The sequence below is a fragment of the Vulpes vulpes genome, chromosome 1, assembly GCF_048418805.1.
Source record: "Vulpes vulpes isolate BD-2025 chromosome 1, VulVul3, whole genome shotgun sequence".
In the NCBI taxonomy this organism is placed as follows: Eukaryota; Metazoa; Chordata; class Mammalia; order Carnivora; family Canidae; genus Vulpes; species Vulpes vulpes.
The window spans coordinates 45,600,436-45,619,101 of record NC_132780.1 but is presented as its reverse complement, the minus strand read 5'-3'; the positions used below and the strand labels follow the sequence as shown (position 1 = coordinate 45,619,101).

The 18,666-nt window shown below is 40.5% G+C and overlaps 1 protein-coding gene across 3 annotated transcripts in view; it reads left to right on the top strand.

Moving 5' to 3' along the window:
* Window positions 1–18,666, top strand: part of FRMD3 (FERM domain containing 3) — a 294,465-nt gene that overhangs the window by 201,775 nt on the left and 74,024 nt on the right. For all 3 annotated transcript variants that reach the window (XM_025988266.2, XM_025988264.2, XM_072762990.1), the window contains 4 exons: window positions 11,621–11,708; window positions 13,269–13,357; window positions 16,593–16,656; window positions 18,064–18,152. In XM_025988266.2, the coding sequence (XP_025844051.1) occupies window positions 11,621–11,708; window positions 13,269–13,357; window positions 16,593–16,656; window positions 18,064–18,152 (330 nt within the window). The remainder of the gene's footprint in view (window positions 1–11,620; window positions 11,709–13,268; window positions 13,358–16,592; window positions 16,657–18,063; window positions 18,153–18,666) is intronic.

Here is an 18,666-nt window from a genome sequence, read left to right as displayed (position 1 = left end):
CAAATTCATTTCCATTCTCTGTTGTCATTTGGCATAGGAATTGGAAGAGGGAATTATTAGTATCACATGCTCCTCCTATAAAAACTGAATCCTTGTATTATGTGGCCTGGAGTCAGGGATGTTTCTGGGGAGGGTTGGGCCAGGGGCAGATCATGTGTGCACCCAAGTCACCAACATTTCTACACAGGTAAAATCTGGTTATGGTGACTTGAATGGAGAAAGAGTGGTGTCATTGAAGTGCAACATGGCTTTGAAGAAAGAGAGAGGAATAGTATTGACAGCTTGAATCAGCGATGACCTAATAATATACTCTTTGATCCCCCCTGACATGTGACATGTAAATTATGCATAGTCAAAGACTTTTTTGAACTTTAGATGAGCTTATAACAGTGTATCCATCCCTCTGTCCATCCATATACCCATCCATGATTCATCCATGCATCTACCTGTCCATTTATCTATGCACCCATTCATGACTCATCCATACATTCATGCATACACCTATCCATCTATCCACGCACCCATTCACGATTCATCCATACATCCATTCATTCATCTGTTCATACAACAATATTTATTAAAAGGCAGCTCTGTGTCAGGAAAAATGCAAGTGTTGGATGACCTAGCCCACTAATCTTCAACTGCTTTACCACAACACTGAGATCCTCTTCCTCATCTATACTTATCTAAAAAAAAAAATACAATTAATTTGCTTCCTAATTTTTATTTGTCATACACAGCTACAACTATCACCCAGAGCCTTTGAATATCCAGAGGTCACCAGCCAAAAGTAAAAAACTTGACCCCCAATTATTATACTTGAGGAACTCTTGGAGTCCAAAATAGGAGTTATAAAATGACAGTTGTTGTGTTACACTCTGACCCAGATGTATGTTTCTTGGGCCAAATAATATTTTTTTTTTAGTTTTTAGTATTTGTTTTTGTTTTTTAGTTTCAGAGGTAGAATTTAGTGATTCATCAATTGCCTAAAACACCCAGTGCTCATTACATCAAGTGCCCTCCTTAATGCCCATCACCCGATTATCCCTTTCCCCCACCTGCCTCCCCTCCAGCAACCCTCAGTATGTTTTCTAGAGTTCAGCATCTCTCATGGTTTGCCTCTCTCTCAATTTTCATCTTACTTTATTTTTCCTTCCCTTCTCCTATGTTCATCTGTTCTTAAATTCCACATATGAGTGAAATCATATGGTATTTGTCTTTCTCTTACTTATCTCACTTAACATAATACCCTCTAGTTCCACCCACATCATTGCAAATGGCAAGATTTCATTCTTTTGGTGGCTGAGTAATATTCTATTATAAATATATTCACACACACACACACACACACACACACACCCCACATCTTCTTTATCCATTCATCTGTCGATGGATATCCAGGCTTATTCCATTATTCCATATTTTGTCTATTGTGAACATTGCTGCTATAAAAATTGAAGTGCATGTGTCCCTTTGAATCACTATGTTTGTATACTTTGGATAAATACCTAGTAGTTCAACTGCTGGGTCATAGGGTAGCTCTATGTTTAACTTTTCGAGAAACCTCCATACTGTTTTCCAGAGTGGCTGCACCAGTTTGCATTCCCACCAAGAGGGTTCCCCTTTCTTCACATCCTTGCCAACATCTGTCATTTCCCAAGTTATCTCATTGTGGTTTTGATTTGTATTTCCCAGATGCTGAGTGATGCTGAGCATTTTTTCAGTTTGTTGGCCGTTTGTATATCTTCTTTGGAGAAATGTCTGTTCATGTCTTATGCCCATCTCTTATGTGGATTTTTTTTTGGGGGGGTATTGTGTTTGAGAAGGTCTTTAAAGATTTTGGATACTAGCCTTTTATCTAATAAGACATTTGAAAATATCTTCTCCCATTCCATAGGTTGCCTTTTAGTTTTGTCGACTGTTTCCTTTGCTGTGCAATAGCTTTTTATCTTGATGAAGTCTCAGTGGTTCATTTTTTGCTTTTGTTTCCCTTGTCTTTGGTGATATGTTTAGCAAGAGGTTGCTGCAGCTGAGGTCAAAGAGGTTGCTGCCCATGTTCTCCTCTAGGATTTTGATGGATTCCTGTCTCACATTTAGGTCTTTAATCCATGTTGAGTTTATTTTTGTGTATGGTGTAAGAAAGTGGTCTAGTTTCATTCTTCTGCATGTGGCTGTCCAGTTTTTCTAACACCATTTACTGAAGGGGCCAAATTAAGTCTTTAAAAAAGGAATCAGTTGCCAAAACGTTCCAGCTTTACTTGCACCTGGGAGATTTGGTAACACTAGGCCTTGCCCCACATGATAACACTCAGCTAGAGCTAAGCAGCAGTACTCTGTAAAAGACCCATTTGCTCTCTAAATTGCCACCATCCCTGCTTGGCCAGTTCACCTTCTGCCTCCATTGGTACTGAGTTTGAGACCACCTTCTTGTACCAGTAAGGAGACAGATGTCTGAGAAAATTTATCCAGGGCCTTACAATTTGAAGGCAATAGACTTTGACTTGAAACCCATGTTTTCCTGTACAGTGTTCTGATATCTTTCTAACTGACTGCTCTCCTGGAAGTCTTGTCCTTGCCTGGCTACAGGGCATTACCACTGTCTCCCTCATAGTATGGGAGTTACCCAGATTAGTAGTGTTCTATCTAATGTTCTCATAAAGATGGTTCCTAAAGGTCCAAGGAGTTTGTAAGAGACCACGTTCCTCTTTAAACAATTAGACACGACAGACTGGAGACTCCTCTAGTTAGGATGTAGAGAAGCATGAGACATCCATTTCCCCCAACACCAGTATAACAAAACAAGCCACATAGATTACAGAATCATAATTTTGAAACAAATCTGAAGGCAAAGAAACCTAAAGTAAAATTTAGAATGTCTTTCCTAGGACAATGGAGACATACACTTGCTTTCACTTCTGATAGTGTGGGAGGAGGAGGAGGAGTATGCCATAGGTAGGTCGAGGGGAACTAGTTAAGTCTTTAGCAAGCTTTTGATGGCCATGGATGGGATGACTTAGCTCATTGGGATTGCAAAGATGCCAGCTGCAGAGTGAGTTATACTTTCCCACCACCATTTGGCTCTAGGCCTTCACCAAGCAAAGATGGAAGAAGTCCGACATGGCTGGAGAGCAGAGTGAAATTCTTCCAAGGCACTCCAGGCCTTCATCCAGGGCAGGGTAGCTCTTGCCAACAGCAGGGAAAGGGCCACAGGGAGATCCTTCTGAAGTGCTGAGAGCCCGTGATGGGACTGAGCACAGGAGACTCCTTGAAGCTCAAAAAGTTAACAACAAGGCTGTAAAGAGTAGAGAACTCTCCAGAGTCTAATGGGCTATGATCCCAAGCCCTGCTGAAGCCCTGTTTAACTCTACAACACAAAGACCCAAATGGATAAGGTGGAGCCAAATCCACCCTTTCCTGCCAACAGTGCTCCCAGCAATCCAATTCGTATAGGGCAAGACACACACCTTATTTAATTAATGTACACTAATAATGTGCACAATTAATGTATACTAATAATATACACACATTCTTAGGGTGCTGTATATTTTTGTAGTCTATGTGATGGTATGCTAAAGGAGGGTCAATAAGAAAGTGCTCCTTTTGGCAAAAAGAGTACCAGGTAGGCAGAAGGGAAATACATGCCTAAATATGTGACTACTCGACCTCACCTACTTTATTAGAAAAGCATATTTTTGGAGAATTGTTAGCTCTTAAAGAATTCAAATGATCATTGATTTTTACATCTAAATGTCTCATTAGAGACACTATTCATCTTAGTTGAACAGCTCCTGATGCAAGATTTAAAGGATAGAAAATCATTATTTTCCATTACTAAACAGTGTCTTTACCAGAAAGAACTATCCAATGGGAGATTGAGGAGACAAAAAGAATTTTGTTTGATTGGTCTTAGTGTCTTCCTGAAAACATGATCATTAAATGGTTTCTTAATCGGTGATTCAGGGAGACTCAGTTTCTAGTGCCAGTGGGGTCTCTACCTTTCTTCCATTGTTTTTTTTTTTTTTTAAAGATTTTATTTATTTATTCATGAGAGAGACACACACACAGAGGCAGAGACACAGGCCAGGCCCATGCAGGGAGCCTGATGTGGGACTTGATTCTGGGACTCCGGATCATGTCCTGAGCCAAAGACAGACGTTCTACCACTGAGTCACCCAGGTGTCCCTCCTCCACTGGTTTTGAATGCTTTTCCTGGCTTGAACATTTACAGTTAGTTTTTCTCTGAATGTGATTTCTTATATAAAATCTTTTCAGTGCTTAGCTGTTGGAGAGCTGCAGTCAAACCCAAAGCAATGGATAATTTGAGGACTTTTATTTTAAAGAGGGGTCCTTGCTTTGCTGTGACTATCTTGACATGCTTCCTGACATTTCCCCCAATGTCATAATTCTGATTTCAGTCATGTGCAGGGCTAGGAGGGGGAACAAATGCTGTTCTGAGGGTGAGGAGAGACCACTGTCTGTGCCAGGCACTAGTTTAATGGTTTTTCATCTGTCAGCTGCTTACTCTATATACCAAATCTTCAACATAGGTACTATTTTTATCTTCATTTTATGGAATCAAGGAGCTATAGCTTTAGCAGTTCTCCATTCCTGTGTGCAGTTCCTAGCTCAGGGCTCAGCAAAATTTTTCTATATTAGACCATTTAATAAATTCTTTAGGCTCTGCAGAACATAGGATTTCTGTTGCAATTATTCGCTCTTGCCATTGGTGCATGACCACATCCATAGACAGTATACAGATGTGTTCTTATGGGAACACAGCCACACCCACCTGTTGGAATAATATTACTCAGCCGTCAGAAAGGACGAATACTTACCATTTACATCAATGTGGATGGAACTGGAGGGTGTTATGCTGAGCAAAAAAGTCAATGAGAAAAAGATATTTATCATCTGGTTTCATTTATATGTGAAATATAAGAAACAGTGCAAAGAATCATGGGGAGGGGAGGGGAAACTGAATGGGAAGTCATCAGAGAGGGATAAAAACCATGAAAGACTCTTAACTATACGAAACAAACTGAGAGTTGCTAGAGGGGAGATGAGTGGGGGGATGGAGTAATTTGATGATGGGAATTAAGTAGGGCATGTGATGTTATGAGCTCTGGGTGTTATATGCAGTTGATAAATCACTGCACAGTACATCTGAAACTAAGTATGTGTTTTATGTTGGCTAACTGAATTTAACTTAAAAAAATTAAAAAGAGAATCTGTTGGAACTGAAATTTGAATGTCATATAATTTCCATGGGTCATGACATACTATTATTCTTTTTTTTTTTTTAATTTTTATTTATTTATGATAGTCATACAGAGAGAAAGAGAGAGGCAGAGACACAGGCAGAGGGAGAAACAGGCTCCATGCACCGGGAGCCCGACGTGGGATTCGATCCCGGGTCTCCAGGATCGCGCCCTGGGCCAAAGGCAGGCGCCAAACCGCTGCGCCACCCAGGGATCCCACATACTATTATTCTTCGTTTGATTGTCTTAAACCATTTAAAAATGGAAAAACCAATCTTAGCTCAAGGGCTGTACAAAACCTGGTGATGGTCAGGATTCACCTGCGGGCTTTAATCTGGGAGTCTTTGACCTCATTTAAAATTGAGACCTTGCTGCTCTCCCATCAGGTCTGAATATCAGGTACCTGGAGTGGATTGCCTCATCACCGATCTAAACACCGATGTTTAGAATTTGAGAAAAGCTCTCTATAAGAACTGATAGAAACCGTGTTATTTTGATATGCTCTGCCATGACATGTAGGAGGGCAGGCAGATGGTTCTTGACCATATCACGTTGGTCATGATGGTGGTTCAGGCACTGAGACGTGCTTTGGAACCAGGCAGACTTAGATTTGAACCTCACTTCTGCATTTACTAGCTGAGTAACTTTGAGCAAATTACTTTTCCTTTCTGAGTGTCAGAATCCTCATCTACAAAAGGAAGATGACAATTCCTCCTTTATGAATACTAAGTGATGGAATACATATATTACTTGACAACATAAATGATTCTATATTGCTCAGAACAGTAGAGTTTAGTAAAAAGTAGCTGCATGCATATCTGTTATGGTTCCTGACCAATTCTCTTTAGTTTAGCAGTGCTTTTGGACTGTACAGTATTCTATTCAATAATTCTTTTATTAAAAAGACAGGAATTGTTCCTCTTGTATCATTGCAAATATATGAGTATACAATATGTGTATAATTTAAAGAATAGCCTAAAAAACACCCATGACCCCCTGACTCTGCTTATGAATTAGAACATCATCAGATGCTCTGAAATCACCCTTGTGCTCCTCCCAGATCACCTTCTTCGCTTCTCTGCACTATTCTGTATTTGAGGTTTTTCAATCTTTTATTTTGCTGTTGTTAAACATACTTCATATTATCACTAAGTAATGCATTGCTTTGTTTTTGCATGTTTTTGACTTTCGTATAAATGGAATCATATTCTATTCTTGCATCTCACTTCTGTCCATCAGCATTGTGTTTGAGGTTCCCATTCAGTATGTATGCGTATAGCCATAGGTCTTCATTTGCGCTTCTGTGTATCTAAGATTCTATGATGCGAACAGGTCACATTTTATGTATCAATTCTGTTGATGGGCATTTGGGTTATTTCTGGATTTTACTATGACAAAGTTAGTATATCTTCTTCAATAACTCTCATAGGAGTATGTGAAGGAATTCCTAGCCTAGGTATGAGCCTAAGTGTGGAATTTAGAGGGCCATAGAGTTTATACAGTGTTAGCTTTTCTAGGAAATGATGGCTTGTTTGCTAATGGGGTTACTCCAGCTTACATTCACACCAGAAATACATGAGGGTTCCCAGTGTTTTATAACCTTTTTTCTTTTCTGTTAAGTTCTTAAAAATTGAAATATAACAGATTTAGAGGAGTGTGAAAAGCATAAATATAAAGCTTGATCAATGATTACAAAGCAAGCATGTATGTAACTACCACCCAAGTCAGAGAGAATTGGTAACACCCCAGAAACTTCTCTTCTGCCCCTTCTCTATATTTACCTTTCCCTCCTCCCCAAAGGTGATCACATCTTTGACTTTTAACACTTTAGTTGTGTTTTGCTCATTTTGGAAAGTCGTATAAACTGAATTAATTCCTTGTGTATTCATTTATATCTGGCCTCTTTTGTTCAGTTTTATTTTTGTGATAGTCACCCTTCTTATGTGTAGCTTTAATTCATTTAATTTAATGGCTGTATGGCATTCCATTGTATATCCATTCTCCTGTTGGTAGATATTTGAGTTTCCTATTTTTTGCTACTACAAATGGCACTACTATGAAAATTCTATATATTTCTTGGTGCAACAAAAGTTTCTGTTGCATATGGAACTATTAATAGAATTGTTGTATTATAGAGTAAACACGTTGAATTTTTATAGATAATGCCAGCTTCCCAGATAGTTCTACCAAATTACTGCTCTATTAGCAGTATAAGAATTGCTCTTGCTGCAAATCCTCATGACTGCTTGGTACTATGTTTTAAATTTTAGCTATTTAGATGGATGTATAAATTATTTCTCATAGTTTTTTTTTTAAAGATTTTATTTATTTATTCATGAGAGAGACACAGAGAGAGGCAGAGACACAGGCAGAGGGAGAAGCAGGCTCCATGCAGGGAGCCCAATGTGGGACTTGATCCCAGGACTCCAGGATCACGCCCTGAGCCAAAGGCAGACACTTAACCACTGAGCTACGCAGGCTTCCCTATTTCTCATAGTTTTAATGAGCATTTTCTTGATTATAAAAAGGTTAAACACATTTTCATGTAGTGGTAGGCTATTTGGATATCTTATGAAGTACCTATTTAAGTCTTGTGCTGAGGGGATCCCTGGGTGGCGCAGCGGTTTGGCGCCTGCCTTTGGCCCAGGGCGCGATCCTGGAGAACCGGGATCGAATCCCACATCAGGCTCCCGGTGCATGGAGCCTGCTTCTCCCTCCGCCTGTGTCTCTGCCTCTCTCTCTCTCTCTGTGACTATCATAAGTAAATAAAAAATTAAAAAAAAAAATCTAAAAAAAAAAATAAATAAGTCTTGTGCTGATTTTTCTTCTGAGTTATATATATTTAAAATTTTTATTGTTTATTGATTTATAGGAGTTAAAAAAATTCTACATAGAAGTCCCTTTTTTTAGTTGTACATGTTACTGAAATCTTTCCTTGTACTGGGGCTCACTGTTTCACACCCTGAATGAGATGTCCTAATGAACCAGAGATCTTTGAGTTTAATGGCATATCCTCTGAAGCTGTGTAGCACTGCACCTGCTGCCATCTGTGGTTGACTGTTTTCAGTTAGAAATTGGATGCCTTTTGGATTTACAAAGGACAGGAAAGTAGTCAGACCACCTAGGCAAGCAGAACTTACTTTCTAAAACAAACTTCCAAATTACAACCTTTCATGATTAACTTGTTCCCAGACTGAATACAAAAGAAAGGTGAGCTTTAGAAACAAACTTGGATTTAAGAATAAACAATGTGTGGCTTATACAAAGATGCTGATAATTTAACCACCAGGGAAAATGGCCAGCTCCTTGGAGTGGAGGAGTTCTTATTAGTGTGGGATAGAGTGGAGTCCTCTCATGTCAAGCAGGAGGATTATCCTGGAGCAGAACTAATGGCTTAGGCTGCTTTGGCTCCAGTCCTGGTTCCTTTTGGCCTTTGTCTGGGGTCATTAGGCTGAAGTTGTGCATTGAGGGCCATCAGAGTGGGGGTGCTGGTTAGTAACATGCTGGACAGCTCTGTTCTGTGCTTTGTCCCTCATCACGGGGTGAGGATATGGCAGGGAGAGAAGTAGCAACCAATATTTGGATTTAATATTAATAATTGATTTTTCAGTGAAAGGTAAAATATTACTCCTAGAACTTAAGAGAGCTATGGAGAAATCATAGTATGTATTGAGAAAACTTTCAAAAATCCCATTTCCCTTTTTCATCAATAGAGTTGGTGACTGGGGCACCTGGGTGGCTCAGTGGTTGAGCATCTGCCTTTGGCTCAGGTCGTGATCCTGGGGTCCTGCAGGGAACCTGCTTCTCCCTTTGTCTATGTCTCTGCCTCTTTCTGTGTCTCTCATGAATAAATAAATAAAATATTTAAAAAATATATAGTTATAACTTTTTTGAACCTATAGTTATGGTATCAAGAAGAGAAATAGTAACAGTGACTATGACTTGAAAAAAAGAATCAAAGAAAGATAGGAATTGTATTGAAAGGATCCATACAATGCTGGTCAGGATGAATAAATAAAGATGCTGCCTTTATATATATCACAGTGAAACTGTAGAACACTAAGGCTAAAGAGGAAAGCCTAAAAGGCTTTAGAAAGACTTTATTTTCTTAAAGTGGATGTTTGAATTAATCCTTCAGAAATATGTTCCATCAAGGATGGATTAAAAATTATCTCTTATTTTAAAAGAAAAAACTAACACATATGGCTACCTCTTCTTCCTTCTCCAAGGCCCTATAGATAATGGAAAAAGTCCTAGAAAGCAGATCCAGGAGAGAATACAATTTTTGGATCAGAATTCCAACAGTGTCTCTGGAAGATGGGAAACAGATGGAGCAAATCCAGGTTAAACACATGTAGGGTAGGAGTGGTTCTGGGTGCGTCAGGAAACATACACAGGGTGGCCACCATGGTGAGTGGGCAACTGCATTTGGCACAGTTGGGCAGCTCTGACCTCTTTCTCTGGTTCCTTGTGGGCAACAGCAGTCTTGAGCTGGAGGGTACCCCATGTGTGGGCAACATCTGGAAGGAACTACAACTTGCAGTTTAAAATCAAGTTATCACATATACTTTTTCCAGATGGCATGCCCCTACCATCCACCAGTTCCCTACAAACCTCTGGAGGCCACTGCATTAGACAGATAACATCAGATATAGAAATATCGGGGATCCCTGGGTGGCTCAGCGGTTTGGCGCCTGCCTTTGGCCCAGGGCGTGATCCTGGAGTCTCGGATTCGAGTCCCACGTCAGGCTCCAGGCATGGAGCCTGCTCTCTCCTCCTGTGCATGTGCCTCTCTCTTTCTCTCTCTACATCTATCATGAATAAATAAATAAATCTTTAAAAAAATTTAAATATATTTAAAAAAAGATATAGAAATATCCATCCATGAATCACCAGACAAGGAAACATCAACTCCGTGAATGCGAGATTCTGACTGTTGTTCCAAACCAAAGGACCCTCACCGAGAAAGCAGCATTAACAGAGCAAACGGGATTGGACTTTAAAGGAAAGAAAGTGGGATTTCCTCAGAGGAATATGAGGAATTTATTGCATAAAATAGGAACAGGCAGCTATTTCAAGAGCCAAATAGATGATATATTTGGAGTGAAATATTTAATTGGTATTTAAAAAAAAAAAAACTCCTAAATGGGAAGAAAGGCAGGATGCACCCAGCTGAAAAATAAATTAGCAAGCTGGATGTTCGAATTAAAAAATCATTCAGAATGTAGTACCAAAAAATTTAGAGAATGAAACAAAGGTTATAAGGCATGGAGGACAGGGTTTCAAGAACTTAGGCCTCCCAAAGGAGAGGAGAGGGAAAGAAAGGATGGTTGGGGGTGAGGATGGAGGTTGGGAAGAGAAAAATCAAGCAACCAGGGAAAAGATACAAATTATTGGATTAAAAGTGTCCCCACAGTGTTGATCATAATAAGTAAATAAAGACACTCCTCACTATCATAATGAAATTTCAGCTGCTGGGGGTAAAGAGAAGATCTCAAAAGGATTTAGAGGCATGTTGATTCTTGAGGGGTAGAGGAAGGGAATCTATCTATAGGGAGAAGCTTGGGTGGAAGTAGATTCAGTACTACAACGTAATTTTACATTTTGGAAATGAAAACAAATTCCTGTTGTTTTCTTTGGCAAACTCTTCTCAGTTGTTAGGGTGACCTATTTATCCTTGGAGAATGGTTTGGATTCTCTAAGGTACATATGGGATTTAGTCAAAGTGGAGTCTTTAAAATGCTGTAAGATCCTGCTTTGGAAGTTAGCCTCAGAAGGCTTCACAGTCATCTCTACTGCAGCCCCCTCCCCCTCACTGAGGCCAGGACCTTGTTTGCCACCCTGGAGGGCACAGCTAAGATTAGTGGGTGAGATTTCCTTTCAAAATCCAGGGCTTTCCATTGGAATGGTTGACAGTTCTTCCTGCGCGGATGGCTTTGTTCAGGCTTGCTGGTAGCATACCAGGACTGCCCATATTGTACCCTGAGCAAGACAGAATGCTCTTTACCCTGGATAATCTTTTTAAGTGAGTTGGAAAGAACAGATGCTGAGTTCTATTTCATATTAAGATTGAATTTGCAAGGCTTACTTATTGGTAACTTGATCACCTTGATTAACTGTATGGGTCACTGGAGTCCTCAGAGTACATGTGGTTTTATTATGGAGCAATTAGCCAGGGAACACGAGCTCAGATTCCTTAGAGAAGAGCTCCTTATGAGGAGGAATGGTGATTGGTCTTACTGATTATTATTTATGTAGGGATTTTTTTTTAGTTTAGAATATCCCATTTTATTGAACAAAGGGACTCTAGGTTTCTGTTATCTTCTGTATTAACACCCTAAACTTTTCTTGTGTGGTTCTAGAGGCCAGAGCCCACCAGTTGCTGAATTTAACTTACTCCTAAAAGCTCACACTTTGGAAACCTATGGGGTGGACCCCCACCCATGCAAGGTGAGTGTCCTTTATAGCAGGCTGACCTGTAATGATTATTTTGCTCACAAGAGAGTTAGTGTGCAGGATATTTCTACAGGCTGATCTGTTGTCCCTAACTGGAAGGGATGACAGCAGACTGCAGTCCCATGGCCTGGTGGTTGATTTTCTCCATTGCAAGCCTTCCAATTGCTTGCTAATTGCTTTATAGTAGCCTCATTTTCCTAAATTAACATACATGATTCATTCATTCATCCATCAAGTAGATGATTCTACCTCTAAGAAGTTATAGGATCCCAACAGATTTACTTTTAAGACCATTGTCAGCAAGAGGGCAATCTTAAAAATTGGGAAAGTAGAAGCAAAAAAAAAAAAGGCTTAAAATTATATTTTGACATTAGGAATATTTTTTCCTTGTTTCCTTTGCTTATATTATTTGACAGTATTTCTCTCAAGCATGTATCAGAGTCACTAAATCAGAATCACTGGGGGTACATCTGGGTAATATGCTTTTTTAACAAGCCCCCAAGTTGATGCACGCATTTTCCAGAAATGTTTTATGAAAACTGTTTTCTCCATTCTGTACCCTAAACTAAGCACACATCAACCAGATGCTAAGCAGAATCCTAAACTAAGCATTTATCTCAGCCGGGCTCTTAAAGATAAGTTCTTGAGTTCTGCTAGCAAATTTCTTTACCCATATGGGATCGCTAATAGTATTTGGTGAAGTACTAGATCTCCAGCTCTTCATTCAGGCTGCTGATTGGAAGAACCTGGGGAGTTTCGTACACTTCTGCCACCCAGTGACATCAGGATCTGGGGGGGAACAGACCAGGCTCTCCAGATGATTCCAACATGCAGCCGAGGCAGAGAGCAGGTGGTACTTGTTCACTTTGGCATTTTAATTTTTATTGGCACAATGATTTTAGCATATTTGCCAGAATCCTCTTCCTAGTAATATAAATCAGTTCGTTCCACTTAGTGAATTAAATGTTTTCTGCAATTTTGACCCTGTTTGTTTTATTTATTACTTGGAGATAGACTTGATCTTTGTTGCTGTCATTCCTTTGATTTTACTGATCTATGCTTAGTTTTTCTGGTTGAGGCTGGAAACAGAGTAGGAATTTCTGGACATATCTTTACATTAAAATGGCCAAAAATCTTGTGTGGAATTTAATCAAATTAAATTAGATGCTAAGGGCTTTGGTATCATAGCCCTTTGGTTTTAGGGCTAATGATGAGCAAGCATGGTTTGTCCAAACTATAGGGCAGATCCAAGAACTCCGATGGCCCCAGGACACATTTGGAAATAGATATAGTGGTTTGGAACTAATCTGTATTTTCCCAGGATGTTCCTGGAGAGGTAGAAGGTCTGTTCCTCCAAGGAAAAAGTTACACGTTTCCAGACCTTCCCCAGATTTTTGAAGTGCTGTTCATGGAAGTTCCATTTCAGAAGCTTAGTTTATTGCCATGATCAATGGAATTAACCTGAAATTAACCCAGGGAGAGGATGAATGAGAATACAATTTATCACTTATTTTATATTTCTTAATCCAAATGTTTTTGTTTTTCTTTTTTCAGGATTCAACAGGCACAACAACATTTTTAGGATTCACTGCAGCAGGCTTTGTGGTATTCCAGGGAAATAAGAGAATCCATTTGATAAAATGGTAAGGACTTCTTTGGGAAACTAGCTTACCATTTTCCTCAATCTTGCTTTTCTTTCCCAGCCTTTGATTTTTTTTTTTTTTTTTTTTTGGTTTGGTTTGGAAATGTCCAGCGGAATGACTATTATTCATTTCTTTGCTGTGGAACTTCATTATAAAAGGATTATTCACTTATAAATAAAAGCTGGTCTAGGTTGCCCTAGACCTTAGAAGACCCAGAGATGTGTGTCTTGGGCTCAGGACCTGTGTCTTCAAAGGGGTGTTGAGTGTTTCTTCACCAACAGCTACTGTTCTGGCCAAAGGGGTGACCATGGGGTAGGGAAGGGCAGGGTAAAGTGCAATTTCCCTTGAATAACACAGGACCCTCTTCCGGTCCCTTCTCTCCATTTTCTTCTGTTGAGTCCTTGTTGCAGACTCATCCTGTGTTACCCAGTATATCAGTGAAGATGTTTTTGGCTCAGATAACACATCTATTCACATTGGCTTACAGATAAGACGACTGATTATTTCACACAGCAGAAGTTCCAGAGGTTGGGCATTTCCATGATCCTTTAACTTAACTCCCTGACAACACCATGAAGGCCCTAGGTCTCCCTTTTCTTCTCTGTCATCCCAGGGTAGTGGTTTTTGTCCCCAGGCCTATGCTCATATGGTGGCCATTCAAGTAACTCTGTGCATCCCATCATCATACAGCACCACCTGGAGACTAGAGAGGATCTGCTTGTGTGTGTGTCTCCTATTAAAACAAGAAGGACTTGTTTTACAGAAGCCTTGTAGGAGACTTCTTGTATATCTAATAGGGCAGGATTGGGTCACATGCACCCACTTAAACCTATCCCTCTGAGAAGAGTGGGAACTCCATGATTGGGTTGGTCAAATCAAGACCCACTTCTTGCTGTTGAGAAGAGTGTGATCCCCATGAACATGTCACTTTGAGGAAGAAAAAAGTCTGAGTCATGTCAGTACAGAAGTGGGCAGATGGAGCAGGGTAGGTGACCAGCAGGGCCTACTGTCCAATCAAGGAGAGGAACGGTTTAGGCAAAGGATGAGAAGGCTGAACATATGTGTGATATGATAAAGGCTCAGTCTTGTTCATACCTTCAGCTTGATTCAGTTTCCTCCCCGATGGCCCCTGACAGTCTGTCACTCCTGTCACGTCTAACTGGGTGGTGGGCCCCTCCTGTGGCCTGAATTTCTTCCTGATGGGCCAGTGGGCATCCACCTTCAGTCCTGTGTTGGAAATGCTCTTGCACTTACCTAAACGTCTGTTTAGTGGTTCTGTTAGCTTGAGGGTTTCTTCCAGCACCCCTTTATCAACACCCCCACTTGTGCACTGTCCTCTTGGTACCTCCCAGCTCCCTTTCAAATCTTCTCTGCTGGGCTAGCATCAGTCAGCTAATACCCACTCCACTCTTATACATTCTGCTCTTCTTTATGACCAGCCCTCTTTTTTCTGAGGTCCCCGACTTCATCAATCTCTTCCTTAACCTCTCTATCATTGCCTTTTGTTCAGTTCATACTTTGTGCTCCTCTCTGCACCCACTTGTTCTCTTTCTCCACAATGAGCACTCTCAAAACTCTTAATCACCTAGCTTTTCTGAGCCTCTGTGTACTTATTCATAAGATGGGAATCACTTACATCTGTTTTACAGGGAAGAAACAGGTTGGGGGAAAAGAAAATGCAACTGTGTTGTGAGCGGTGGGATTTGTGAATTCTGATATCTCGTATACATGTGGCATGATGGGGTGAACAGTTTTCTTCTCTGTTTTCCTGCACCTTGGAAAAAAGGGTATTCATCACTCTTCAGGTCATTCCAGAGTAATCTCCCGAGGGATTCCTGTTGACTTTGGGAAGCATGGATAATCTGGGGACTTTTCCCATCCTACTCCAGGACCACAGAAGACTTGAGGGTTAGATCCTCAGGTTTATGAATTGCTTGAGTTTTGAAGTAATTAGGGGAGAACCTGACATGTCTCAAGTGCAGATTAATTGCATGTCTCTCTCCCTTGGGCTTCTATTTCTTCTTGGGTCCACTAAAGAGTTGAGATGGACAATCCCCAGACCATTTGTTCCTGGGTTCTGCATCTTGGTGTTCCTGGTGGGCTGCTGTCATCCCCATCTTCTTCTAGCCTCTGGAACAGCCATGGACATGTTACCAAAACAAATTTTATTCCCACGTTAATCCTGGTTTTGTTTTGTTTCTGTTTTTTAACATCCACTGAGCTTTGTCACTCTTGCAAATCCTCTCCTAAGTTCAAGCGGCTTAATGTGGCCACACTGTTCTTTTTCCCTCAGGAAAAACATAGGAGCAGAAATCCCTCTTCTAGAAGTTAGATCAAAGGAATAAAAATAGAATTGTCTCTCTTTTTACACAAATCTTCTCACCAAGGAGGTGACCTAGGTTCCCTATTTCAGGCAGATTTTAACTGAGCAGCTCCTTAAGATAAAACCTAAAGTCACTCTTTTGGCTACAATGTGTCAAGCTGTCCTCATAATTCTGAGCATCTCAATATTTAATAAAACTTATTCTAGGGATCCCGGGGTGGCACAGTGGTTTAGCGCCTGCCTTTGGCCCAGGGCGCGGTCCTGGAGACCCGGGATCGAATCCCACGTCGGGCTCCCGGTGCATGGAGCCTGCTTCTCCCTCTGCCTGTGTCTCTGCCTCTCTCTCTCTCTCTCTCTCTCTCTCTCTCTCTGTGCGACTATCATAAAAAAACAAAAACAAAAACAAAACAAAACAAAAAAACAAAAAAACTTACTCTACCACAAGCAGGGAGAGCAGAAATGAAAATTTTGTGTGTGTGTTCCTTGAAGATGAATGTGAAAGGGTGAGGGAGACTGATACTGTGAATCCATATCGTTTCATTACCTGAACCTGAAATAATCACATTCTTCCTACCTCGCAAAGTGGGCTGGTCAGTTAATATTGTTTTGGTCGTTAATGTTCACAAAACCTCCAGAGTTCCTTGGAAGAAAGATGCTGCTTGACTGTAAAAAATGGAAGAAGTAATTCTGAGCTACCTCTGGATCCTCTCTTAGGAAGGAAATTGCTGTATAATTCATTTGGGGGCTATTCACTGCTCATTAGGCCTTCACTGATAATAAGATAATATCTTGTTTCATTGCAGCCGGCTTGGTATCTGCGAGTCAGCCAGATTCCTAGGGGAAACCAAGGTACCTTGGATAGCTGCCACTTTTTTTTTTTTCTCCTCACCCAAAGAGATTTTCTTTTCTTAGGCCAGATGTCTGCAAATTGAAGTTTGAAGGGAAGACATTTTATGTGATTGGCACCCAGAAGGAGGTCAGTGACTGCTTTTCTAATGACGTGTAGTTGTATGTACATGTGTGAGGGTGTGTGTGTGCACCAGAAAGACATGAGCATGAAATGTGCCTTTAGTATTGTAGCCCACCACTTTGAAGTTTATGATGTAATAGAAGCTGTATGCTAAACATTTTAGAGACAAACAAATAGTGGGTTTGCACATTTAAGAACAAAGTGAAATGAATCAGTCAGAGAAAGACAAATACACATATGATCTCACTCATATGTAGAATTTAAGAAACAAAACAAATGAACATAGGGGAAAGGAAGGGAAAATAAAATAAGATGAAAACAGAGGGAAGCAAACGGTAAGCTTAACTCTAGGAGAGAAACTGAGGGTCTCTAGAGAGGAGTTGAGTGGGGGATGGGGAAACTGGGTGATGGGCATTAAGGAAGGCATGTAAATTCTACCCCTGAACAAATAACACATTATATGTTAACTAAATTGAATTTAAATAAAAAATTAAAAAAGAAAAGAAAGTCCGTGAACAATGCTTGACAGTATACTGCTGTGTAGAAAATATACTGGGATAGAAAATGGAACCTCCTCCTGAAACTAATATTTTTTTTTTGATTTTTTTTTTTAATTTATGATAGTCACAGAGAGAGAGAGAGAGAGAGGCAGAGACACAGGCAGAGGGAGAAGCAGGCTCCATGCACCGGGAGCCCGATGTGGGATTCGATCCCGGGTCTCCAGGATCGTGCCCTGGGCCAAAGGCAGGCACTAAACCACTGCGCCACCCAGGGATCCCCTGAAACTAATATTATACTGTGTGTTAATTAACTGAAATTTAAATTAATAAAAAAGAAAGAAAATGGAACCTCCTCCTACCTCTGTAATCTACCAAAATACAGATTTATGAAACAAGCAAAGAATACTTCCAAATCTAGATATTCAACCACTGCTGGTGAGAGTTTTAGAAATAGAATCTAGACATCCCAGGAGTCTTAAGACTAGATGCATGTTGGGTTCATCAGGGAAGAGGCATCTGGAGAGATGGCCAGCATGGAAGCTTTGAGCCTCAGAGCTAGGTCTGGAGGGTTGCAGATTTCCTTGGCCATAGTTTTCAGATAAAACACCAGTTATTCAGCAGTGACAGATAAGTTTTTAAACGAATACAAGTCTGATCACGAGGCAGGTGATTCCTGGGTTGTCGAGAAGGATTGTGATGCTGGTTTTTGTTAGAAACAGGGCCCAGCTAGATTCATGATATCTGCAAAGAGTGAGGGAGGCAGGGGGACACCGTTTCAACAACACTTTTAAGACCATAGTAATGCCCGAGTTACTTTTAACCTGTTGGGCAGGTGCGGGGTTACAGATTGGTAAATACCTTAAAAGATAAACTATGTTTCACATGCCCTTTCTTGTTTTGTCTTTTTTATTAGAAAAAAGCCATGTTGGCATTCCATACTTCAACACCAGCTGCCTGCAAACATCTTTGGAAGTGTGGGGTGGAGAACCAGGCCTTTTATAAGTGCGTAGCTTTTATTCATTTAATCATAGATTGTAAAAGCATCCATCGAACCATTTATGTTCTGCAAATAGCTGCATATGCATTTCTTTTAAATCAGTTCTTTTTATTGTATTTAAGGGAATTGTAAATTTGGTGCATTGTGCAGGGTGACTCCCAACCACTGTTGGCCCATCCAGCCGTGAGCTCCACGAGTGATGCCCGTAGAATTGCAATGAGCACTTTTTTTTTTGCATTGCTATTTCCATCCAACATGTCACAGAATCTGTGTTTGGTTGGGTGCCCCCACTAGAAGCAGACTTTGAGAAAAGTTGAGTGCAAGTGGTTTCTTAGGGATGTGGTTTCTGAACATACCCATAGGGCAATTGGGAAGGGAGGTAGGGCAGCAAGTGGCACAGGGCTCGTTATCAATCAGGTCACTGCTGAGAGCAGTGTGCTTAGCTCTGCTGGGGAACTCTGTCATACTGTGGAACATGCCTCAGAGTTCTCCCACTGACCAGCAAAGGGCCTAGGCTAT